Source organism: Mirounga leonina, unplaced genomic scaffold, assembly GCF_011800145.1.
Source record: "Mirounga leonina isolate KUSES-001 unplaced genomic scaffold, KU_Mleo_1.0 Mir_125, whole genome shotgun sequence".
Taxonomy (NCBI): Eukaryota; Metazoa; Chordata; class Mammalia; order Carnivora; family Phocidae; genus Mirounga; species Mirounga leonina.
The window spans coordinates 63554442-63580722 of NW_023270305.1; the positions used below are offsets into that span (position 1 = coordinate 63554442).

Genomic DNA, 26281 nt, shown 5'->3' on the forward strand with positions numbered 1-26281 from the left:
AAGAAAGAAAGAAAGAAAGAAAGAAAAGAAAGAAAGAAAGAAAGAAAAGAAAAGAAAGGAGGGAGGGAGGAAGAAAAAGAAAGAAAAGTAAAAATGGTTAAATGTAATAGACTTCCTTCTCTGGGCTTTTTGAGTGTGTTTGACAGTTGAGGCAAAAATTATAACATTGCCTCATATTGTTCTCAAATTCTATTATCAATGGAGGAGGATAGAGGAAGATAAGTTTTCTTCAATTCACTGGAACTGGAAAAATGTTGATGGATAAGTTATGTATGTATAATATAATACCCAGAGCAACCACTAACAAAAGCTACACAAAGAAATACATTCAAAAATACTATAGACAAATCAAAATGGAATTCTAAAACAAAAAATGCACAAGTAACCAACAGGAAGGCAGGAAAAGAAAAGAGAAATAAAAAATAGAGGGAAGAAACAGAAAAAGACAGGCACAGACTAGCGTTGGCAAGAACGTGAAGAAGTGTAAATGGTGCAGCTACTTTGGAAAACAGCTTGGCAGTTTCTTGAAAAGTTAAATATAAATTTACCACATGACCCAGCCATTCCACTCATACTCTAGAGAAATGAAAACATGTCCACACAAACACTGATACATGAATGTTCATAGCAGCACTGTTGATAATAGCAAAAAAGTGGGGAAAACCCAAATGCCCATCAAATGAGAAATAGGAAGATAAAATGTGGTATAGCCATATAATGGAATACTATTTGACAATAAAAAGGAATGAAGCACTGATATGTGCATGAACCTGTATGAACATAGATACACAATATCGATAAGCCTCAAAAACGTGATACTAAGTTAAAGAAGCCTGAGACAAAAAACTTATATTGTTCAAATCTATTTATGTGAAATGTCCAGAAAAAGCAAATATACAGAGACTGAAATTAGATTAGCAGTTGCCTGGGGCTGGGATGAAAATAGGAAGTGACTGAAGGGACGCCTGGGTGGTCAGTCGGTTAAGCGTCTGCCTTTGGCTCAGGTCATGATCTCGTGGTCCTGGGATCGAGCCCTATGTTGGGCTCCGAGCTCAGCAGGGAGTCTGTTTCTCCCTCTCCCCGCCCAGCCCCCACCTGTGCTCTCTCTCTCTCTTTCAAATAAAGAAAGAAAATCTTTAAAAAGGAAAAAGAGAAGTGACTGAAGATGGGCTCAAGGAAGTTTTGGGGGAAGATGGAAATGTTCTAAAATTGATTGTGGGTGATGGTTATACAATGCTGAGAATGCACTAAAAATCTTTGAACTGTACACTTAAAACCGGTGAATTTTATGAGACCTAGTCATCAAGAAAACTCTTACAAGGGATCAAGGAATCAGGGGAGGCTCTCTTCTCTAGGGTGGATCTAATTTTTTTTAATTATGGTAAAACACCCATACCATAAAATTTGCCATCTTAACCATTTTTTCAAAGATTTTATTTATTTATTTTAGAGAAGAAGAGAGAGAGAGAGCTCAGGTGAATGAGTGGGGGTGTGGCACAGAGGGAGAGAATCTCAAGCAGATTACCCACTGAGCGCAGAAGCCCGACGTGGGGCTTGATCATGCGACCCTGAGATCATGACCTGAGCCAAAACCAAAAGTCGTACACTTAACTGACTGAGTCCCCTGGGCATCTCCCATCTTAACCATTTTTAAGTACACAGTTCAGTAGCATTAAGTCCATCCACATTGCTGTGCAACCATCGCCACCATCCATCTCTCTAAGTCTTTTCATACTGCAAAACTGAAACTCTGTACCCACCAAACAGTAACACTTCATTTTAACTTAGAATTGCATTTTATCCTTGTGGGGCAGGTCCAGGAAATTAAGTGCCTGGTGTTGTTTCAGATGCAGGAAAAAAGCCTTCTGAAGCTACCAAACGGTTCCAAAATATGTTTAACAAAAGACAGATACACTCATTTCACACCCAAAAATACCACTTTATTGGATGTTGGGTATTAAATGAAAAAACACGACCCCTGGCACAGAGTAGATGTTAAAGCCTAAAGGTGCTTCCTCTTAATTTTCAGCGGCTTTTAAAAATAAGATTAAATCAAATTTTAAAACAAACACTTTTTCAACTCCTTGAAGATATATGTGTTTATTATGAAAAAATATATTTGTAAGTGTGATAGATTTTTAATTTCTTGAGGACTGAAGCTGTGTATTATTATGCTTATATGCCCCCTAAGTTCCTAACATAGTACTTCCACTACAGAAAACATTCATTAAATGTTATTGATTTGATTTTATCATTAAACTGCTATAAAACAGAATTTCTATCTTATTTGTAGCGGACAAAAATAGGGACCAAAATGAACTATCCATAGGAGAAGTAGTGATATCTCCATTCATTCATTCAATATTTTTTATTCGACATAGAGGTCATAAACTCTGGCTAAGGGATCGACACCATAGCATTAACACTGATATAACAATCACCTACCACCACCCGTCTTTGGGTTTCTTCCCAGAAAATGGGAAATTACTGTGGGCAGAGGCACCCCAATCAAAATCCCAGACGGGGAGAGAGGAAAGAAAAATATGCAAGCAATTACAATGTAATGAGATTAGTACGAAAAATTACTCATGAGGAGCACCTAATTTGAACAGGGAGAATCAGGAAGGCTTCCTGGAGCAGGACCCCTCAACTTAAACTGTGGAACGAGCCAGGGATAAAGGAAGGGATAAAGGGAGAGTACTTCGTGAGGGAGGACATGGTGGGTTTTGAGGAAATGAGAGCAGGTCAGTTTGGCCAGAGGACAGAGAATAAGCCAAGTTGAGGCAAAGCTAAGCTTGGCTGGTCAGTGTCAGATCGGGCGCTCCCCACTGACTGCAGTGTGGAGCCTGGACTGGAGGACAGCTACTAGAAGCAGAAGAGCAGTTACAAGTCTGTGGGGGAAGGAAGAATTGGGGCGCCTGGGTGGCTTAGTTGATAAAACATCTGCCTTCAGCTCAGGCTGTGATCCCAGAGTCCTGGGATCGAGCCCCAACAGTCGGGCTCCCTGCTCAGCGGGGAGCCTGCTTCTCCCTCTGCCCCTCCCCCTGCTTGTGCTCTCTCTCTCTCCTGCTCTCAAATAAATAAATAAAATCTTTAAAAAAAAAAAAAAGAAAGAAAGAAAGCAAAGCAAAGCAAAGCCTGCAGCAGAGGTCGTGTCTGCGGGAAGAACGAGATAGAAGTTACCCATGTGTATCCTTTCCCAGTGCTCAGTCACATAAGGCAAAGAGGGAGAGAGGAGGAAGACCCCAAGAGACTTCAGCAAGTTTACCGGAAGGGGGTGGAAATGCACTGACAGGGAAAGGGCAATAAAAAGAGGGCGACAAACATCATCTTGTTCACAATTTTACCCAAGGCCACTTCTGGTCCCAGTGTGAGTTTAATATAGAATTTGTCCTTTTCCACAATGAGTACTTAGCAAAGCCTTTGAAAAGTGTTTCAGAAGGTCTCAAAATTATCCACTAGAGAGGCAGGCTCTTGGCATTTAACAATGCCACTGTTCAAAGATGCTCTTTCCTTGTCCTTTTCATGGCACTTGAGGACCTTTGGGTGGAATTCTGTCTGAACAGTGTGAAAATATCAAAATAAAGCCCCACAGAAAGGCCAAACGTGGCTGCCAGCACCATCTCCCACCCCCACACAGCCACTTACAGACCCCCAGCATCTCTCTCAGAGACGGGCAGCAGAAAAAGAGTAAATTCTACAGTGTTCCCAACTGGGTTTCCCCAATCAGAACAACTGTTCTGTTAGGGGGGTTAATAATCTTCAATTCCAAAATCACACGAATTTCCCCACTTGGGACAGTATAGTTGATATCCAAGCCTTACTACTAGTAAAGAACTCATAAACTGAGATACACAACCCAACTCTTCAGAAAATAAATTAAAGTCCCTCCTAAAGGGCCCTTAAAGGGAGTCAGAGACACCCACCCTCTGTGGGAGGGTGAAAAGCTTCTGAATGAAATTCCATTTCTGGAAAAGAAACTAAAAAATAAGAGGCCCACTCGCATCTGTACCCATAGACTCTGCCTTCCCTCCTATTGCAATGGGCGAACTGTGCATGCCCTTATCCAAATCAGCCCCTCCCTGACACCTCAGAACCCAGCCCGTGGGATATGATCCTAGCAATTTTCTCTCTCTCTCTCTCTCTCTGTCTTCAGCACCATCCATTTTCCTTTTGCTCCTGGATCACTGCCAACATACAGACATCCACCACCCAGGGGTAGTCCAAAGGTGGGAGAGGGAGGGGTCAGCCCCGGATGCAAGCAATGAGATGTGCATTGTCTGTAGAAAATCTACAAACAAGAATGAAAATGACTAAAAGTTAGTCTGCTTGCTCTTATCACTACGTGCTGGCAATCCAAAGCAATGTCTGAGATAAAATGCCCCCCCCAACTCTTTATGGGTATAGTGTTCTAAACAATTCCTACAATTACTGTTGAGTTTTAATAATACATATGTAAACATCAAATCAGCACATACTAACTTCTTAGCATTTAATGAACGTTGTAGTCTACATAGAAGTTAATTTGAGAAACCCCGAGTTATACAATTGGACCCAGGACACTTGTGGACTCAGATATCCATATTCATTTTGGGAATTCATAACAGTCCAGAGTCGTTCAAACTTGCTTCAGGTGCAGTTCGGGTCTTCATTCCCTTTGGTATTACAGATTCCTGGGTGTAAACCATCAATTCACAACGAACAATGATCGTAAAGATGAAAAAATGAAACTTGAGTTACTTCATTTTTGTCATTCTGCGTGACCATTTGGAGTTGCTATTTGTGTCTTTAAATTTAAAAGAGTAAAACAGTGACCCCTCCCCCAATGGCTCAGTCAGAAGGGCATGAGAATCTTGATCTCAGGGTTGTGAGTTCGAGCCCCATGTGGGGTGTGGAGATTACTTAAAAATAAAGAAATAAACCTAGAAAATAAATAAGAATAAAAGAGTGAGACAGAGTGTGTATGGCAAGATATAATATTTTTGCTTGGGAAGTTTTTGTTTGGTTACTTCACACATGAAATATTTATTGTACTTAAGTAATAGGACCTTTAAAATTGAAGTTTATTCTTCTATCTTAATCATTAATTATTTTAAAACTGAAGAAGGAATTAAGCAAATAAAACATCAAATTAGCAGTTGCCTAGATTGTACCTACTGCAGGTATTTCTGTATTATTAAAATTCATGTATTAGTTACTGGACAACTATTTACATAGAATGTTATTACACCAGACTGTAACACAGAACCAAAGTACAAAACTGTTGGGTAAATATAAAAACTACTGAATAAATGGCTGTGTTGTTTTCATCCTGCAGGGAACTTGGAGGAATCTGGTGGGTGTTCACAAGATTGTGAAACCAGTAACTCGTTCATAATAGTTCTAAATTTCATAACAAAATCTGAAGTGAGATCTCCATACCAACATGAAATAACATTGTCTGGTGGAACCTAAGCAAGAAAAATTTTACAGCAAAACAAGAGACGATTAAAGCAATGGCTGCGTAATGCCTTCAACACCACACGCACAGTTAATGGAAACTCTGAAGCACGCAAGCGGGCGCATCCAAAGCACCTGATTGAAACAACGCAAGATTCAGATGACATGGGACCGAAGAGTTGACAAGGAATTATTTTTGAGAAGTACTGGCAATGAGGAAGAGAAGGGAAATTTTAGCAAGAGTCAACATCAACCAGATTTAAGAAAACAATGACGAAAAAGATGGAAACTACAGACACTACTAAGACCAAGACCAAGACTTTGGTCTTAAGGGGGACGGTGTTAGAAAGATCTCATCCTCACCAGCTACTGTCCTATGGTTCCTATTTACAGCAAAGCTCCTCAAAAAAGCCAACTACTCACCGTCTCCACTCCTACTTGAGTTGTCTGTCAACGTCACCGATGATTTCCACGTTACTAAATTCAATGGCCAATTCTTACTCCTCAGCTTGTAAGATCAGCAGCATTTGAGGCAGCTGATTACACTTAGTCTAGCTAGCTCCTCTTCCTCCCTCTCCTTTACTGGATCATCCTCGTTTTTCTGACCTCTAAACTTTAGAGTCTAAAAGCCCACTGCTCAGATCACTTCTACTCTTCATGCTCACTCTTAGGTGGTCTTACCCAGTCTTGCAGCTTTAAGTAATAGTGTCTCTAAATGTCCCATCTCTGGCCCAACCCTCTTTCCTACCTGGTGTATCCACTTGGATGTCTGTCTGATAGGCATTTCAAAGTCAACACACCCAAACCTGCATTTATTTCTGATCTTTCTCCCCAAATTTTCTCTGCTAACATTCTTCCTCTTCTCCATAAAAGACAGCTCCCTTTTTTTAGTTGCTCAGGCCAAAAGTCCGGGAGTCAGTTTTGTTTCCTTCTTTCCCCCGCACTGGGAGCCAATCCAATCCATCAACACACACTGCTGGCTCTGTATTTCAGACGTGTCCAGCCATAGTCCATCCCCCAAAACCACTCCTAGTCACCATCACCTCTCACCTGGGTTACTGCAATAGCCTCCCAACCACACGCTGCTTCTGTCACTAACCCCATCTACATCCATGCAATCATCTTAACATGTAATTCAGTTCCTGTTGCTCACCTGCACAAACCTTCTAGTGTCTCCTGTCTCACTCAGAATAAAATTCAGGTCCGTCCCCAAGACCACAGAGCCCTGCATGATCTGCTTCCCTCACCCACCCACCTCCCTGATCTCTCCCCCAACCATCCTCCTGTCCATCTGCTCCCACCACCCAGCAGCCATCTGCCCTCCTCAGTATTTCTCTGATAGGCCCAGCACACTCAGATTTCAGTGCCTCTGCCCTGGCATTTCCCTCTGCTGGACACACCCTCCTCTGGGAGATCTTGGTGACTCGCCTCCTCACTTCTTTCAGGTCTCTGCTAGAACATCATCTCATCAGAGAGGACTTCCCTGGCCAACCTATCTAAAACAGGTTTCCATTTTCTGCCACTCTGTTGCTTCACGCCCCCACCCCCAGCAATGATTGCATCACAATATTTGTACTGTTTATTGTCCAACTTCCCCCCCCCAATTAAATATGCTCTACAGGAATTCGCTGTTTTGTGATTGCTTATCCCCAGTGCCTAGAAAAATGCAAGCACATAGTAAGCACACAATAAACATTAGAGTCAGCAAGACAATGAATTGGAACAATGGTCCCATAGCTTTTTGAGGTGATTCAAAGTGACCACTTAATGCAGCCAATGTCAAGCCAGTCTTCTGTACTTCAGAGTATGGAAGGCACCTTCGGGGACACCTGAAGTGTTTAGCCACATTCATATACTTACTCATGCTGTAAGATTTTTGGAAATATATTGTTCAAACAGGCTTTATAAGAAAATGACAACACCCACCCAGAAAGATTTCTGAAAGACAGAGCCCATCTTATAAAGACAATGTTAATTACTGGTTTCTGAGAACTACACAAGGTGAAGGCTTATCCCTGAGTTAAGGCGGTATGGAATATTCTCCTGGCAACATGTATTTGCTTACCTCAGAACCTAAAAGTACAATCCTGGGCTAGAGCTTTTTACAGCCCACATGCAAGTTGATATACATCCACTAAACGATCAGAAGTCAAGGGTGCCTGGGTGGCTCAGTTGGTTAAGCGACTGCCTTCGGCTCAGGTCATGATCCCGGAGTCCCAGGATCAAGTCCCACATCGGGCTCCCTGCTCGGCAAGGAGTCTGCTTCTCCCTCTGACCCTCCTCCCTCTCATGCTCTCTGTCTCTCATTCTCTCTCTCAAAATAAATAAATAAATAAAATCTTTAAAAAAAAAAAAGATCAGAAGTCAAACAGGATGGATTCATTGTAATATTTTATAAATATTTTAAAGTGAGCAGATTTAGAGTTTATTAACTCTCATTAAACAAAAATTGTTTGAAATCTGTTGAGAAGGAAGGCACCATTTTTCTGTGTCTTTAGTACTTAGAAACGTTTAGAGATAAGCATGGTATTTAAATCTCTAGGATGTGTAAAATTGTATTCAACAGCATTTTTAGACAGGGCATTAAGAGTACTTAAATTGTTTGTCTACTGCATTAATTTTAATTACACTCCACTGGACTCACAATGCTTTGAAATGCTTTACAAAATGCCCCCAAGATCTTTTTATTAATCATAATACAAGCACCACCAAACTCAAATGCGGGTTCTTCTAACTCTGGGTAGCGGCAGCTTGCCTGCGAGCGCCCTCTTCTGTCTCAAAAGTATACCACAAGTTTCATTACGTGGCATTCACAGCAATTCTTAGTACAACATGGGCTTTTCAGGGAAATGTCAGCACACACAACCATATTATTTAAATATGCCGTCCTCCCACCTGAGGTTTGTCAGACTGTTCTGGAGCAGGGAGGAGGGGAAGATGAGGGGAAAGTTGCAACCCCAGATGTTAATGGCAATTTGCATTTCATTCCCGGGAAATCTCTGGGAAATAAACTTTAATCTTTTAAAAGATGGAGCAACTAACTAGTCGAATTCGTTTTCCTTTTCCTTATAGACAGAACATGATTTTAAAGGCAGAATGGTACCTGCAGCTTTTGTGTAAGGTATTCTTGGCAACTCAACTATTTGCTTTCTGATTAGCAACCTGTCTTGCTTTAAAAATTAACATACTGTCAAATTCATATTTAGATGCCAGTTCTAAGCAGGAACGTATTAATACAATTATAATCAGAAAAAATCTCTTGTTTCATGTAAACCAGGAAAATATACAGGGAATGAGGTTGAGCCCCATGAAACTGCCATCGAGAATGGTTAAATACTGACCACTACACATCAAATACACCCAGCCCTGTGCTTCGGAAGCCTGGGTAAAAGCACGAAGAGGGTCTGAGAGAGACACAGCACAAGCTAGTGGAATCAGGGTGTGTCTACACACAAAGCGGGCAGGGTAGTCTGGGTGGAGTTGAGACAAAACAGGAAAGAACTGGTTGATGGGAATTTGAGGAATCTGATTACAAATATAATCAGTTTATGCCATTTGATTCTTTTGTTGTTCCTGCAGAAATGGAGCCAAACCCTGTTCATTCCAGTAGTGGTTAACGCGGTGCCCACTGATCTGGCTGCCATCAAGTTTATTTCCTGATGCCCTTTTGAGATTTAACTTCTCTAGCTAGATAAAAATTGAATTTCAACACATGGCAGCTTTCTTACAAAAAAGGCAGGTAAAGAGGTTGTTAAGATACATTTTCCCATCTTTTATGGCCTCCCCCCACCCAACACACACCTTATCTGAAATATATTCTGTACAATTGCATAAAAATCATTTTCTAAACTGAAAAAAAATTTGCATAGGATTGTCCTGTGGACAAAGTGTGTATGGTTGTCAGGAAAAACTGGGAAAGACTTTTGACAGCAGGCACCCTATTAGCTCATTTTTTCAGGTTACCAACACCTTTCGTTTTCTTTATTTTCCAACTCTGTAAATTTTAGAAAACAGATATTAATGCAGACGATCTTTGTCTATACAAATGCAAATAAATTGTGTGGGGACAGGGTAAATTGATTATTGATTATTGCCCTATGGATAGATCCATTTTGCATCTTTTTGTAAACTGATTTCAGAATATTGCCTGGAACTGTATCTGCTCTTTGAATCGTCCTTAAAGGCAGCTGTAACAATCTTACCAGTTCCCTCATTAGCTAATGAGTTAACTAAAACCTTGGGCACATACTCATATTATTTCTTTCTATGAGAGTAATGACTAGACCCACTTTTAAAAATCATCCTTTAACATCACAGATTGTAGTTTGACGGTGTTATTTTTCCAGGATGTGCCAAGATGTCACGTTCACTGGACTCCTTAATAATGACCGTATACATTTGCCCGAGAGAGAGTCAATTGTTTAAGATCCTTGAAATTGATTTCATACCTTAAAAAGAAAAAAAAAAAATAGCCCCAGACCTTGCAAAAAAAGATGTAAGTCCATCGCACAGCAAGAACCATTTGAAATACATCTTTAATTTTAAAAAATCAATATGCAATCTACAAAATACTTTGTTACATGATTATTAAGGCTCAATGTGTTTTCTATTTGTATTGATATGACATAAAAATCATATTTTGAGTAAGACATAATAATACTCAGTTATTATTAAGGAAGGCCTTCTAACTGAATTTATAAGAAAAAGGGCTGTATCCTAAGTACAGCTCCAGAATGAAGAAAACTAAAACCCTAAAACTGTCTAATGTATAAATCAGGTCAAAAATTCCAGCCTTTATTTATGGGCTGGAAAGGAATTATTTTTATACATCTGTAATGGATCAACTATTTGTATTCCCATAGAGAAATGAAATGTACTTAAATTCAGACCCGTACAACTGATAAGGCAACCATCAAGCCATGGATTCATTTACATGGTTAATATGGTTAATATGATTAATATGATCCTTTGACGAGTAAGGCAACCAGATCAGAATAAGGAGAGCAGAACAACTAGTCTCAGACTGGTCAACTCCTTGGAACTCCACCATGGTGTCCATCGAACAATGGATCCCCAAACGGTCAAACTGATCAAGGGTGGATCTAAAGTACTTAAATTAAAATGTTAGAAAGAAAGGAGTAGTTTCTCCTTTACTCACATCCTTCCTCCTTCCCAACCTCAAAAGCAGGGATTTTGCGGTTGTTTTAAAGATTATCATTTACCTTCTGGCGAAGGTAATTTCACTTCTCAATTTGTAAGTCTAAGTGAATCCTACCAGATTTTTCACTTAGAGCACCATGGTCACATATGACCTTCTGCCATTTCTGAGGTCAGAAGAATTGTATTAAAAAGCCTCTCCTCCCTTCACAGAATGTTAATTTAATGCTAAGTAATGAATATTTAAGGATCCTAATAGATGTGCAAATTAACAATTATGCTGGAGCACCCCACTGTTCATGCTATCAACCTTTGCATTGCTGCAGAAACTCAATTTGGGCTTCAGTCAGCCTTTTGTTACTCTATTTTCAACACTGAATCTTGAGATGCTCCTGAAGGCTGGATGGCAGCTGGGTAAATGACCCGAGCAGTGAGGTACCCACCAATACCGGGCAACCTGTGGAACATGAGAGGGTTGATTCACTGGACCCTTTGCTGGAATTCTTTGGAGGTGTAAATATTTATTAAGTTCATCTGAAGCAGACTCTGAGTTCCTTATGGGCAGGATGCCATAAAACAGATTTAAAAGGAATGGCAGTTGTTAACCCAGCTGACTTCCTTAGGATCATGGAGCAGCATGGGGTCTAGCCTGACTCCATATTTGTTCTGAGCAGGACTGAAGTCACTCCAGAACGTGCCACACCAAATGATGAGGAAAGATAGTGGAATTTTTTTTTTTTTTCTGAATGACACACACACAGATTCGGCCTCCTATGCGTCCACAGTAAGTCTCAAACACATGACCACTACAAGGAATGCATCAAGTGAAAAAGAGCAAGACCAATTCATTTGAACAGCCACCTTTCACATCCTTTGTTTTTAAGGTAAAATAACAAAGAGCAATAAAATCCACTAATTGATACGGACCATTAGATGTTTGTTTTCATCTGTTTTTGAACAGATTAAAATAAATGTAAATACAACATTAAATAAAACATATGACATCAAGTCTGTGGGCCAACAAATAAATGCTGTTTGGAAGAACATTATGTCATCAGCTTTGACTCAAAACAAATCTGGTAAATAGAGAAATACGCCTCCTAAACACATTTAAGATTCAATACAAATTGAAGGTGTATTAATACCCCAAGGAGGACTTTGTTTTTCCAGACTAAAAAGTATGTAGAATATAGAATTCATACATTTTAAGTCTTACCTTTCACTGTAAATATTGAAAGAATATTATAAACAGAATTATAACTGCTAATGCCATTGGCTTTTTATTAGAAACCAAGCATTTACCTGACTTTGAAGAATAGAAACGTCAACTCTTAAAAATCCAGGTAAAATAATCTAGTGTCTTTCATTTTCTTTATCTTTTAAAGAGAAACACTCTAAAGTAAGCAGAATTAGCATAAATAGCATGATAGCAGAACCAGCATAAAATAACCATAATATGACTTAGACTTCTACTCAAGAGAGGCTTGTGTTAATTACAAATAATACTTTTATCAAAAATACATTCTTAGAGTCTATACTTTTGGGAGATAGTATTCATGAACTTTAAAAATTCATCTCTCATATACATAAATATTTTAACTAGTGTCCAATACCATTCCATTCTGAATCTCTCCAAGCAAAAGGTGGTATGTCTTAGTGACTTGTACTAAAATATGTATATCCACAGAAATAGCTTCTTTGCAACACACAACAGAATACAAATACAATTTGAAAATGCTAACACCATGGGGGAAAGACAGGTACCAAATACAGTCGATGATTACTCACCAATGTAGTAAGAGCACAGGAAGATAAATTACTCAAAATTACAGATACTTCCACATCTCCATTTTAGCCTGTGGTTTCAGCATCATCCCACACCTAGCCACATTCCAGAGATGAGCAAGAGGAAAGATTGAGCATTTCGGTTTATGTCTCCTTTGAATGCCTCGCCCTCCAGTAGGTGGTGCTAACAGAGCAAGAAGAAATGGGGACCAGAAGACGATAAATATGGCCCCCAGGTGATCCAGAGTGCAAAACACTCAGCCACTGAGTAATTAAAAATCCAAAACCCTTTCGCCAAGCTGGCTGTCCGGTAACACATTAAAACTTTGAGTTTTAATGGGAAGCAAAAACATCATACACATGTTGGACATATTTTAGATGAAACCCCTGGAGCACAAACATATCAAAAGCATAAAATACTGATTGTTTGGTTTCAGGTCTTCACTTCTCGAAACACGGCCACTGGACCTGTCCTAAGCCCTCTATTCCCAGAAGTCATTTCCAGTACACAGAAGCAGATCTTTGTGTGGTTTCTGTGAATTACGTATTTGAAAAGTGGGTCATCATTTACTCTTGCTACTCCTACTGAGTTACGCAGTCACCAGTTTTATCTGGGTCTTCTCCATCGATTTTAATCCTCTTCTTTTCTATTTCGACCTGTATGCAAAAGCAAAACATGACAGCATTAACCAACACATCATTAACACTGCTCAGTCCTACTGCGCACATGACGCAAGGACTGAAGCCACCTCATCCTCTGGACACAGACGCAGTGCCCCCACTATCTCATGCTAGCTCCTAGTGAGGCAGCCTGCTCTCCTCTTGGTCAACAGAGCCCCCCAAATCCTTCCCTCTAGTGTCAGGTCTTGAAGAGGACTGAAATTCTCCTCCCTTCTAAGTCAGACAGAGGGTTTATAAAATATACACAGAATACATATATCGATAAGACATTTAGGGTCTTGGCTAGACATGTGATCAATTATACCCCCAAATATCATATCTGTAGCCTTTGGCCCACGTGAGATTTATAACCCACCTCAAATCATCTCATTAAGATGAACTCATTTACAAGCTAGTAAACCAGCTGGACAGAACCATCTACCTGCCCCTCATCTTTTTCATCTCATCTCAAATGTTACCTCCTCACAGAGGCCCTCCTGGGCCACATGAAATAAGCAAGCCCTCCATCATCCTCTATCTTGTTCCCCTATTTTATCCTCTTCTTAGAATCCGTCCCTCTTGGAAACTCTTCATCTGTTTACAAATTATTTTTGTTCCTGCGCTAGAAGGTATGCTTCGAGAGGACAAGAACCTGTCTCTTGTTCATGTTTGTGTCTCCAGCATCCAGGGTGGTACCTGGCACTTTGAAATTGCTCAATAAATACTTATGAAATGGAAAGTAACATTTTGAAACTGACTGTCACCAAGTGACAAGCAATTAGTAAATGCTATTCAAGCAGCAGAGACTTTGTTATGTAATTTTGAGCTGTCCTCTAAAACAAGAGGAAACTGGAACAAGCCATGCATAGGAAAATAGATATAAATGAATTCTCCATTGTACTTGACCCGCATTTCAGTCACATGTAATACTTATATCCCTAGTGTGACCGGTCAGGGTCTCCAAGAAGCAGTCTCTGAGATGGAGACTGGTGTGCAGAAAGCATTCTGGGGAGTGCTGTCGGGGTCCGCGCCTGTGGGGGAAGAAAGGGGAGGGAAGGAAGCAGGTGGAAGGAGTTGGGCTGCAATGCAGTCACTGGAAAGGCTTCAGCTGATCCCCAGGGTGAGCTGGAGCTAGGAGGGCTGCAGAGTTATCCCCAGCGGAGGCAAGAGGGTCTTGATACCCCTGCATCCACAGAAGGGGGTATGACGGGGGGCAAGGCAGCAGTCTTCAGCAGGGCAATTCCCAGCTGCTGGGAGAGTTAAGTCCCTTGGTCCCAAAGAGGCTGCACACAAGGGCACTCACTCATCATTAATTTTACTAATAGGGAAAAAAAATCACTGGGCCCAAACACATAGGCTTATAAACAGATGGTCCAAAATAAAGAAAAAAAATCCCTGGCTTATACTACTATATTATAAAACCACCAGTTGGTGTTAATGATGTCGTACATAATCACACCATTTCAAGATACTGTGGGAAATCTGTGGCAGAGTTTATCTCTATATTTATTAACTTCGAAGACAAGAAGGAAAAGCAAGTTTAGAAATAGGTGCAAGTGTATGTCACACTTTAACTCATCTGGCATAAAAATGCAGAAGAGCTGATGGTGAACATTTAAAATTGTTGCAATAGAATAACTCAGCATTTCCCAAAGGGTGCTCCACAGAATACTATTCCAGAAGATATTGATAGGTGTTCTACATACACGTGCCCATAGAGACAAGATTCTGTAATCAATAAGTTGGGAGAAACTGAGTTAAGTCTAACAAGTTTCCTTATTGCCGAACTTCTCAGAGCCTTTATTTAGCATTAACTTAGTGCACAGCATGCCCCAACTTATTTTTTTCTTGGGTCATTATATGTTTCCCATAGAACACACCTTGAGAAATGCTATTCCAACATAATTTTTATTATAAAGATGCTTCTGAAATGTGAATTCGGTTTTAATGCCCTGTTTTTCATTGAGAGCAGAATTAAATGGCACCGTGTGCTCAGGCTCCTGATTTCTAGAACTGAGAGAAACTTGGCTCGCTGGTGACCATCACGTTTCCATGAGTGGGCTCTTTTCTAGGTCAAATAAACACACATACATATACACATACACAGTCATTGAAGAGAGCAAAACGGAGCTCTAAAGCCCAATCAGGTCACAGCGCCAGAAGCTTCGACTTGAACCAAAGGGTTTTGGGATATACCTGAATGTTGTAGCAAGCTCGCTGATGAACATGTTTCTGTGGCTGGACATCGCTCTCCACCCCCAGAGACTTGACCTCTGTCCTCGAGGCACAGGTGTCCAGCATTCCAAACTGAACAGTAGCAAATGGATACCAATCAGAGGGAATTTCTTGGTCTGATCCAAGTTCTAGTTTGTATGACAAGCAATGGGGATGATCAGGACCTTGAAGAAAAGAAATCAAATGGTCAAAGTATTTTAATGGCCATTGAGCATTTCTCTTAAACATAAGAAGCACTCATCCCTCTCTTTAATAAACAATTCCGTTAGCACTGTGGCAGTGTAAGTTCTGTTTAAATGACATACCATCAAAATTCGCAATTTTGCACCAACTAGCGGAAATCTATCTGTATTTTTTAAGTACTAGCTTTAAAATAAGCACAAGTTCATTACTATATATATATTAACTCCTAAAGTGTTTAATTAAGAGTATGTTAAGTTTCTTTAATTAAATATGATAATATTTGTATTAAGCATCATTAATTGGCTATAATGTACAAAGGATGTTAGGGAAAAAAAAAAACCTTTCCCTTAAGTAGACTGAATAAGCTCTTACAATAATTCTTACCTTATTAATTTCCTTACCATTCTGTTTCTTGATAGATAATGCAAAGGTAAACTTCAGCCCAAATTGGGTCACATTATTAAAAATTCTCATTTTTTTAAGTGAAACTTATTAAAATTTTATTACTTTTTTTTTTAAAGATTTTATTTATTTATTTGACAGAGAGAAACACAGTGAGAGAGGGAACACAAGCAGGGGGAGTGTGAGAGGGAGAAGCAGGCTTCCCACCGAGCAGGGAGTCCGATGCGGGGCTCGATCCCGGGACCCTGGGATCATGACCTGAGCCGAAGGCAGACGCTTAACGACTGAGCCACCCAGGCGCCCCAAAATTTTATTACATTTTAGAAACTACTCTAGGCCAAGAATTCTTTCTTCAGTAGAACGGATGATTTCTTACTGCTGTAATTCTTGCTCACCCCCCAACCCCAAAAGCTTTGCCTGGAACAGATGTACAGTGTAGAGATGGGCATATTGCTTTCAGTGTTTTAATCTAGTATTTGTTTCCACTTAATTCAATTTGCCATGTATTGAGCATCTACTCTATGCTAAGCCAGGCTCGGTGCCAGACCCAGGGATATTGGATACATACAAAGATTTTAAGTGGGGTCTTATAAGGTGTGTGTGCACGTGCACACATGTTACAATGGAGTAAAAAATGTTTCCAATGCAACCACTGTAGTAAGTCTACAAAGTTCCATGATTCTGTTGCGTTGTCCACAGCATCTACACATCTAATGCAGCCATCTTTATTTAAATAAACGTATGAGATGACAGTTATTTGAAAAGCCAGATTAAATTATTTTACCACTGACATACCTCGAGAAAGAACATTTCCATCAGAATATAGCTTTAGGCACAAAAAACAAGAGGTTAAAGGATTTCACTTAATTCTTAAGAGATCAATTGTCTTTCACTCCTTACAACCTGTTCCTTGTAGAGACTAATAGAATTCTAAGGCTTAAGAAGTCATCAATCAATTAACCAACAGATGCTCATTAGCCATCTCCATCACTTACATGGAGGGCAGGACAGCAGTGGCCTCTGAGGTACTCTAAGCTACCCAGATCACTGCAGGCAAGTGATAATTCACACACACACACACACACACACACACACACACACACACACACCCAGGGGGGATTCCACAATCCACTACCCTTTCTTAGTCTTCTGTCTGCAGCAAGGAGGCAGTAAATTTATTTAAACTTAATTCAGGCACTCAAGTTCTTTATGGCACAGTGGCTAAGAGAGACACAGGACTCAGATGGCCCAGAGTCCAATCCCAACTCTGCTATTTAATGGCTATGTGATCCTAGACAAGTTCCTTGATGTCTCTGAGCCTCCGTTTCCTCATCTGAACTTGGGAGTGATGATGTTGGCGATGCTAACATGAAGCTTACAGGATCATCGTGAGGACTCAACAAACCAGCTGGCCCACGAACCGTGGTATACTAGACTGGTACAGAGTGCTGGCTGTAACTTTGCAAAGTGCTATTTGATTATAAATCCACCATTATTATTTAATTACTAGAATTCTGATAATGGACTGTGAAATCTACACTTTCAGAGCTGAAAATGGTATCGGAGACGGTCTAAGTTGATATTCCCATTTTAAAGGAAAGAATTCTTTTGGAACTTCTGCAACCAAAATTACTCAAGTTGAAGATAAAGTAATATTCCAAAAATGTTAGAAATAAAACTTTTTCTGCTTTTCTAAAAAATTGGCAAAAAGGAGAGCCTATTTCCCTTCAGGCTTTCTGACCTATTTTTCCTGGCTTTTAAAAACTCTAAATACTCTACAATGTATAGTCATATACCTTCCACTTTAGACTTTGACCTCCAAGCAAAGAGGTACTGTGTCTTGTTCTTAGCACAATGTCTGGCACATTTAAGGCTCAATGGATATTGCTCAATCACGTTATTTAATCTCAGTGGCTTCCAGCAGGGGGCACTCTTGGGCTTTGGTAATTGCTACTCTCACAACATTCTTAGGACCGGGAAGGCAAGTCACAAATTCTTCTTTGGTGGAGTTGACATCTGGTCTTTATTGAACCAAAATATTTCACATCTCAAGGTGAATTTTGAGAGCTGGAGGGAAAGAATGGTAGGAGGATGACACAAGTGGGGAGAGAGTCACCAGTGTGCTAATGACAGCAATGAAAAAAGCAGGCTTTATCTAAAAATTGGTAACATGGGAAGGTACAGATATATTTATTAATTGGCCCTCCACCACTCTCACTCCCCTTTCTTTCTTTTTTTTTTGTGGCTAACCAGTGTTCTCATCTGTCCCTCTCCCCCCCCCAACCCCCACCCTGGAGAAAGTTTCCTCTGTTTCTCTGTTGTCATTCACACTTTAGTGCGAAAAAGCTATCTGAGCTACCTGCCCAATGCCAACCTTTGCTGTAAAATGAAAGACTCGCCCACGTTGTTAAAGGAATATTAAACATTGGCATGCTGGTAAAAGAGACATTTAAGGGGCCAGTAGCCCTTCCCACCTCCTTCGAAATCACATGGAAGTGAAAAAGAAAGGTTAATCCGGATCTCAAAAATTCACAGGAAGGGGGTACCTGGGTGGCTCAGTCAGCTCAGCAACCCACTTTTGATCTCAGATCAGGTGTTGATTTCAGGGAGGTGAGTAAAAAAAAAAAAAAAAAAAAATCCACATGAGGAAAGGCATAACATTTTTTTAAAAATGATGTGCACAATAGATGAGTTCATATATTCTCTTTCAGGTTCCATTTTTTTAAATATTTTTTTCTAACAGTACCAGTTTTTCAGAAACTTGCTTGAAAAGAGTAATGGTTAAAAAAAAAGATTTGATTGATTGATTGATTGGAGGGGAGGGTGCAGAGGGAGAGGGCAAAAGAATCTCCAGCAGACTCCGAGCTGAGCGCGGAGCCCCACTCAGGGCTCAATCTCATGACCCTGAGATCATGACCTGAGCCAAAACCAAGAGTTGGACGCTTAACTGAGCCAGCCAGGCACCCCAAAAAAGGGCAATGTTTTCAAGACTTTTTAAAAATAATCCTGTTCTCTAAACACCCAATCGATTTAAGAATTGTATAGAAAAAGAGAGATGCATTCAAAGAAACCGCTCCTCCCTGCGTGGTCCGAGGGCCAGCAGCCACTGGCATCACCCGAGCAGCGTGGAAAGCGGGGGCGAGGGGGCCTTACCTGCTGAATCGGTCTACATTTTCAAAGGTGGTTCAAGCCACTCAAGACTTTTTCTCTGCCCTGACCTTACTCTTTCTACGCTTCTCCTCCGGAGGCAAACTGCCAGGCACCCTCTCCCTCTTCGCGTTACCCTCCCCACCCACAGTGGGGAAACCACAGGACAGGCCACGGAAGCCCAGGTGTCCTAGCCCAGCCTCTCCCTGCCCCCCGCCTGACTCCACCTGACACAGCCCTCTGCCTTCTGTCTCGGCCCCCTTTTGGCCCACAGATCTGCTCTGAACAAAGCATCTTTGATCCCAAAGGGTTTATTCCATGCATTATCACCGTCTAATTGCCTGGAATGCTTGTAAAACATCATTCTGTGCAGGCCTGGTGCTGTGACTGTCTTCCAGAAGAATTCCTGAAGGCCAGCCTCCCTGGAAATATCCGCTCTTGTAATTGTTCTTAGCGAGCTCAGCTGCTAGTAAATACGGGTGGGAAGCAGTGAGAGCTCGGAGACGTAGGGTACACAGAGCGGGGAGGGATAACCTGTGCCTAGGGGACCGTAACAGGTTTCACAGCAGAGCTCCCAGGTCAGGAGTTCTCAACCCTGGGTGCGTAATAGAGCCTCTTACAAACACCAATAATACATGGGCCTCACCACCCAGAGTCTGACTGGTGGGGATGGGGCCCAAACATGGGGATGTTTTTAAAGCTCTAATGATTCTAAGGACTCCAACATGCTGCAGGGGCTAGGAAACAGATTTCGAAAGGAAGAGTGAGAGGATTCCAAGCTATCTCAGCTAATGGCACTATGGCCTACCTGTTTACCAAAGCCAGAGCCCTCGACCTCCTTGCACCCCTCCCGTCCCCTGTGCCCACAGGCAATCTGTCCTTGTCTTGAGGGCACCTGCTCTGAGTTTCCTCACCATCCTTCACTCCCTTCTTAGCGCTCCCACTGCCACTGGTCTTGCTTATCAGGCCCCCTCTTCTCCCAAGCCTCTGCATGTCTATACTCCTGAATCTCTCCTCTGCAATGTATGCCTAACTTCCCAAAACAAGGGATGATTCTGTCACAGTTGTGCCCGAAAACACTCCGGAAGCCCAGTAGACAGACAAAGTCCATACCCCAAAGCATGGCTCACAATGTCCTCCATGTGCTGGTTCATTCTCTTTCCACTCGCTCAGTCCCAGCACTTAACTACGATCTGCCACCTACAGGCCTGTTTCTGCTGTTTCTATCCCTGGTAGAATCCTGATTCTTCCACACCAAGCTGAACCATCACCTCTTGGGCCAAGACTTCCAGAGTGCCCCCTGCAGTTTATCACTCCTTTCTCTGGAATCCCAACTCTATGTGTGTGTTCCTGCCTGGAACACAGCACAATTCCACAGCGCCTTCGCGTGCTTGCTGCCAGATCTGCCTCCCCTGCTAGGCTGCTAGGTTTCTGGAGGGCGGGGAGCAGGGTTGCATCTGTGTCTCCCGAGCACCAAGCGCAGAGCCTGTACCTGCACGAAACTTAGTGGTGTTTGCAGAATGAATGAGTGAACCCTCTTCTCAATAAATTCTTGGTAACTGAATCAATTAACTATGCCATTAGTTCTGGGAAAATACAGTGTTATAAACAGGATCATTTTCACAAGAACATTTCCATGTTGTTCCCCTTCCAAAATTAGAAAAGAATAGTTTGTATGGGCTCTCGGTTTGGAAAACAAGCATGGTTGCTCTGATTGGCTCTAACAGGAGTGCCTGCCCTGAGGCAGAGCAACTGGAACGGGCTCTTTGCGAGCCTGTCGCCCTGTTCCTTCGACCCCACCAGGACAAGCCAGCAGGATGAGCCCCTTGTGCTCCTCTCCAAAGTATAAGCAGGAGTCGGGTGATCACCCAGACATCAGGGGACATTTATGGACTGAGGAGATTACAGTAGGCATTCCAGCCTGTCTTCCTCTCTTTCCCTTCGTGTTTAGCAAAATTAAAGGCAGTAATATGATTTCTATAATCCCTCTCACCTAAAAGTAGCACAGGTAACTTTGAGAATAGATCATTTGGAACCCTGCACGCAAAACCTCAAAACTTGTTTCCCTGGGATGAAGATAACCTGAGCATGGTTTTAGCTTGCTTCTCCAACAAAGTTATAAAAGAAGGGAGGGAACATTACCTCTGTGGATTGAATCACGGGAGATATTCCCGCCACGCTGGAGTTGAAGAGGAGGCACCATTAGAAGCCATCTATGTGACCAGGCCACTCCACCACCACTTTGCCCTGCCTTGAGCCTGAGCTCTCCTTGCTATTCCTTGGAACTAAAACCCTACTAATATAAATCATGAGAACGCTGCAGAGCAGAATTTGGCATCAACTGAGGGGTGGGGGCGGTGTCGAGGAGGACTACTGTGCAGTGCCTTCCCTTCTGCATGAGGGCCTGGGACTCCTCAGCCACCCAGCTGTGTCTCTCACCTGCTGGGCCCTGTCCTTTGCCCAGGCGACAATCAGCAGACAGATGTTAAGTTAGCAAACCGCAAGTCAGACAGAGTGGTCCTGGAGCAAGGGCATGATCCATGCTACCCCTCAAGTCCAATATAGTTTAGGGTCTGCTCTTCCTTCTCCAGAACATTCCAAAGCCTACAGAGCAGTGTCCCTCAACCATACATTAGGTTCATCTGGGGAGCTCTCAAAACATACAGGTGCTTAGGCCCCTCCCCGAGACATTCTGATGTACTTGGCATGGAATAGAGCCTGAACATCAAAATTATCCAACAGTTCTCAGGCTATCCTAACATACTGTCAAGTTTGAGAAATACTGCAATAGGTCCACCCTAATAAAAATGCTTCCTCTGAAGTCCACAGCCTGAAGGGTCCTAAGATGAAATTAAATTTCCCTGATGGACTAGACCAGCTGTGAACTATTTAGAAGCAGGGATGGGCTCTTATTCATCTTTAGCCCCACCACCTGATGTGGTACCTGGTTTACAGTAAGTGCTCAATAAAGGTTTGATTGAACGAGTGACTGCATCAACTCAGATCCCCAAATCTGCCCCCCATAACCCAGTGTTCTGCTAGAAATAACTGTACGGGGCGCCTGGGTGGCTCAGTGGGTTAAGCGTCTGCCTTCGGCTCAGGTCATGATCCTGGAGTCCTGGGATCAAGACCCACGTCGGGCTCCCTGCTCAGCGGGGAGCCTGCTTCTCCCTCTCCCTCTGCTGCTCCCCCTGCTTGTTCTCTCTCTCTCTCTCTCTGTCAAATAAATAAATAAAATCTTTAAAAAAATAGAAATAACTGTACTAACACAAGGAGCAGCCTTAATTTCAAAATTTGCTTTTTTGCTCATTATAGAATACACCCAAGACTAAGTTACTATTCTAACATAAATGTGGTGCCAGGACTCTCTTTTTAAAGTTCTGAACTTCTAGATTCATTGTTTTCTTTGAAAATATTTTGAAAATTAACTGAATTTTTAATACTTGGGTTGTATCTACTTAATTCTGAAATAACTAGTCAAGATGGCCAAATTAAATCAGCTAAAGAAATCAATTTGGGTAAAAATGAAAGGCAGTCTTATTTCAAAGAACAGGGAGCAAAACCTAAGGAGAACGTGGTACTGGCGGAGAATACAAAAAAGTTCAGGTATATTCATGGATGAGAGATCTTTAAAGGTTAATTAGGGAATCTAAGCTCTGCGAGCAACAGTTTTAACATCTGAGGTTGGTGGCTGATGTCAAAATGTCCAACGAGGCAATCTTCCCTCAGTGCCACCATCCACAAGAAAATCTTAGCTTAGGGTTATTTTTTTATGATATTAAAAAAAAATTTTTTTTTAAGTTCAACTTAATCTGGCAGAAATAGGCAGAGAGGACAAACTAAATCCGCCGTTTGACTAAATGTTGCCCCTCCCACCAGAGCAACGCTAGCATGGCCCCTGGGGACTGAAGTGATCCTGTGTCTCAGCCTGGTTTCAACCCAAGGAGGAGGGTGAAAACACTGAAACTACTTAGTGAGCAAATCAACTTGGGGTGTTGAATATTTACTTGAATTTTTATCAGGAAGCCGGTCTATCTTCCATACAATGGCCCGGTAGGCACTCTCATATTTTGCTGACCCCACAGTGACCTGTATAACAGGTTCAGATTCGGGTTCGTGTAAATTCCCCAGACATGCCCGGCGGTTCATTTTGGCTTTCAGGGACTTCTGCCTCTGGAGGTTCATGGTCCAGAGGGCCTTGATCCACTGCGACGGGACAGGAAAGTGTATCATGATGTTGTCACAGGACCTCAAGGAACTGGCATAGGATGGTCTCTGAGCCAAGGGGGCCATGTTGACAAAGGCCTGAAGCTCCACATATGCCCCCTGGACAACCACCACGGACTTGAGGGAAAAGGGAAGATCCTCCCCCTTATACAAAGTCTTAAAACGCATCAGCTCAAACCGGCAGGCATCCAGCGGTACAAACTTAATGGTTCTTGATTGCTCGAATTCTTGTGCTTTCACACACTTATGAAAATGATGGTCAAGAATATCAATCCCCTTCTTTTCCTGGTCTTTTTCAAAATAGCGTTCGTTTCGCTTCTGCAGCTCAAGGTCATTCAAGGTCAAAAAGCATTCTGTGTTCCCATTCACAAAGCAGAGGCAACAGAGTTGAGTTATGACAGTGCTTTCAACCAATTTTCCTTCTTCTTTAGTGATTTTCCCCCAGAAGTTGTCCACAATTTCCAGGGAAATTTCTTGTTCCTCATAGTTCTTTTTTGGTTTTGAAACACCTGGCAGCTTTGTCAGCTCCTCCTCCACAGTAGTCAGGAAGTCGAGGAAATCGTGGTACTCTGTGGACCCTAACTTCAGCATCTGATCGATGTCTGGTTCATGAACTACTTCTGTCTTAGAGTGGTATTTCCTTTTTTCTGTGTAAGACACATGTTCAATCTTCACAGTATGGATTTTTCCTGCCACACTAAAGTTCTCAACTTTGGGTTCAGAAAGCCTGCAATGTGGATCGAGCTGTAACTCCTTAAATGGTTTTTCTAACCCCTTCTCATAATACATTTGCAAAATTCCACCAGGTAAGACTTTCAGAAAAATTGGTCCCCACTGACGGGAAGACATCATGTTCTTCTTCTCGGGAATTCTCAACATGAAAGACCATCCAGGTTTTGGCTGACTCCTGAAGAGCGTCTGGGGGACAAAGGAAGACGCAGTGTCTTCAGCATACAAACGCTGCACAGACAAATTTCCACAGGGGTCTTGCTCCTCAGCTGACTGGAGATGTTCAAGCTTCTCACAGATGTAGTTAAGTGAACCCTGATTTAAGCTTTTTTGATCGAGAGGCACCTCTTTGTCTCTTGATGGGTACATCTTTCTGCTTCCTGAAGGGTCAAAGGCAAACTGGGAAGCACCGCCTTCATCTTTCCAAAATGGACTTGAAAAAGCACAGTCCTCCCGAAAATACTGAAACTGGGGGGCATCACTCTGAAACCCTAGGCTTTCAGCCTGGGGAGGGCCAACTTCATCTGGAAGACCCACTCTGGGAGCTGGATGTGTACATGAGTGGTCACTGGGTAAGGAAGCATGGGATAAACAGGTTGGTTTAGTAGACAGTAAGGAAGAGTCTGCTCCTGGTGTTGTAAGTGGACTATTTGAAGATGATTCTGGGATAGGATAAAGCATATGAGTCCCTGCTTTGGGGACACCAGGAAAACCTGGGAAGTCCTTGGTAGGTGTAGAAAGAGGAGAGTTACTTGGAGGTCCCGGACTAAAGTAAAAGTCTATGATGGGAGAGGAGAGGGGGGTACTGTTGGCAGAGGAAGATCCACTGGGAAATTCTTTAGCACCAGAAAGGTTCAGCTTAAGTCCATTGGGCCTACAGATGCCTTGATTCTCCAGAGGTAAATTCTTTGACTTTTGAGAAGCCTGAAAAGCAGGGTCATCATCAAATGTGACCCAGTTGCCTGGGTTTGTAGAACACATCTTTGGAATCAGACTGTGGTCTTGTCTATGAATCAGGTGTGTTGTATCTGTTAAAGGAGAAAGAGACAAGAAAAATATTAAATGAGGAGGGGGAGGAAATTCAAGTGACTTTAGTTCTGAGAAATACTTAGATTAAAAACAAGCAAACAAACAAACAAAAAAAACCAGGGGGCGCCTGGTTGGCTCAGCTGGTAGAGCATGAGACTCTTGATCTTGGAGTCATGGGTTGAAGCCCCATGTTGGGCATAGAGCTTACTTAAGAAAAAAACAAAAATAAAATAAAGTGTTGTCACAAATAGAAGTTCAAAATTAAAAAAATAAAAATAAAAGCAACCAGATTTACAGATTAACTGAGTTGAAAGAAATGCTTAAGAATTGTAACACTTCTGATGATTAAATGGATTAACAACAACAACAACAAAAAAAACAAGATCTAACCGTACACTGTGTACTTGAGACTCATTTGAGATTTAAGGACAAACTTAGGCTGAAAGTGAAAGGAAGCAAAAAGATATTCTATGCAAACAGAAACGAGAGTAGGCAGGGGTGGCCATATTCCACCAGGCAAAATAGATTTTACGTCAAAAGCTGTCACAAGAGACAAAGCAGGACATTATATAATGATAAAAGGGTCAGCTCACCAGGAAGATATAACAATTACAAGTATATATAAAGCCAACATCAGAGCACCCAAATATATGAAACAAACATTAAAAAACTGAAGAGAGTGGGCGCCTGGGTGGCTCAGTTGGTTAAGCGACTGCCTTCGGCTCAGGTCATGATCCTGGAGTCCCAGGATCGAGTCCCGCATCGGGCTCCCCGCTCAGCGGGGAGTCTGCTTCTCCCTCTGACCCTCCCCTCTCTCATGCTCTCTGTCTCTATCTCATTTTCTCTCTCAAATAAATAAATAAAATCTTAAAAAAAAAAAAAACTGAAGAGAGTTACAGACAGCAACATAATAATATTATTCAATACCCCACTTTGAATAACAGATAGAACATCCAGATAAAAGATCAATAAGGAAACAAAGTACTTGAACAACACGATAGGCCGGACAGACATTCCACACAACGGGATACACGTTCTTTACAAGCATACACAGAATATCCCCCAGGCTAGATCACATGTTAGGTCATAAAACAAGTCTTAACAAATTTAAGAAGACTGAAATCATACCAAGCATCTTTTCTGACCACAATAGAATGAAACTGGAAATCAACAGGAGAAGGAAAACTGGAAAATTCACAAATGTAGCAATTGATTGAAATTTAACAACCAATAGGCCAAAGAAGAAATCAAAAGGGAAGTGAGAAAATATTTTGGGGTAAGCAAAGTG

General features: G+C 41.7%; 1 protein-coding gene across 4 annotated transcripts in view; it reads right to left on the reverse strand.

Moving 5' to 3' along the window:
• Positions 1 to 26281, reverse strand: part of STON1 (stonin 1) — a 117674-nt gene that overhangs the window by 57163 nt on the left and 34230 nt on the right. For 3 of the 4 annotated variants that reach the window (XM_035001600.1, XM_035001599.1, XM_035001601.1), the window contains exons 2-4: positions 23016 to 24992; positions 15238 to 15440; positions 9299 to 13038 (exon numbers count right to left, since the gene is read on the reverse strand). In XM_035001600.1, the coding sequence (XP_034857491.1) occupies positions 12964 to 13038; positions 15238 to 15440; positions 23016 to 24945 (2208 nt within the window). In that variant the 5' untranslated portion in view covers positions 24946 to 24992 and the 3' untranslated portion in view covers positions 9299 to 12963. Of the gene's footprint in view, positions 1 to 9298; positions 13039 to 15237; positions 15441 to 23015; positions 24993 to 26281 lie in introns of those variants that run through there. The other variant, XM_035001603.1, reaches the window with a different exon arrangement.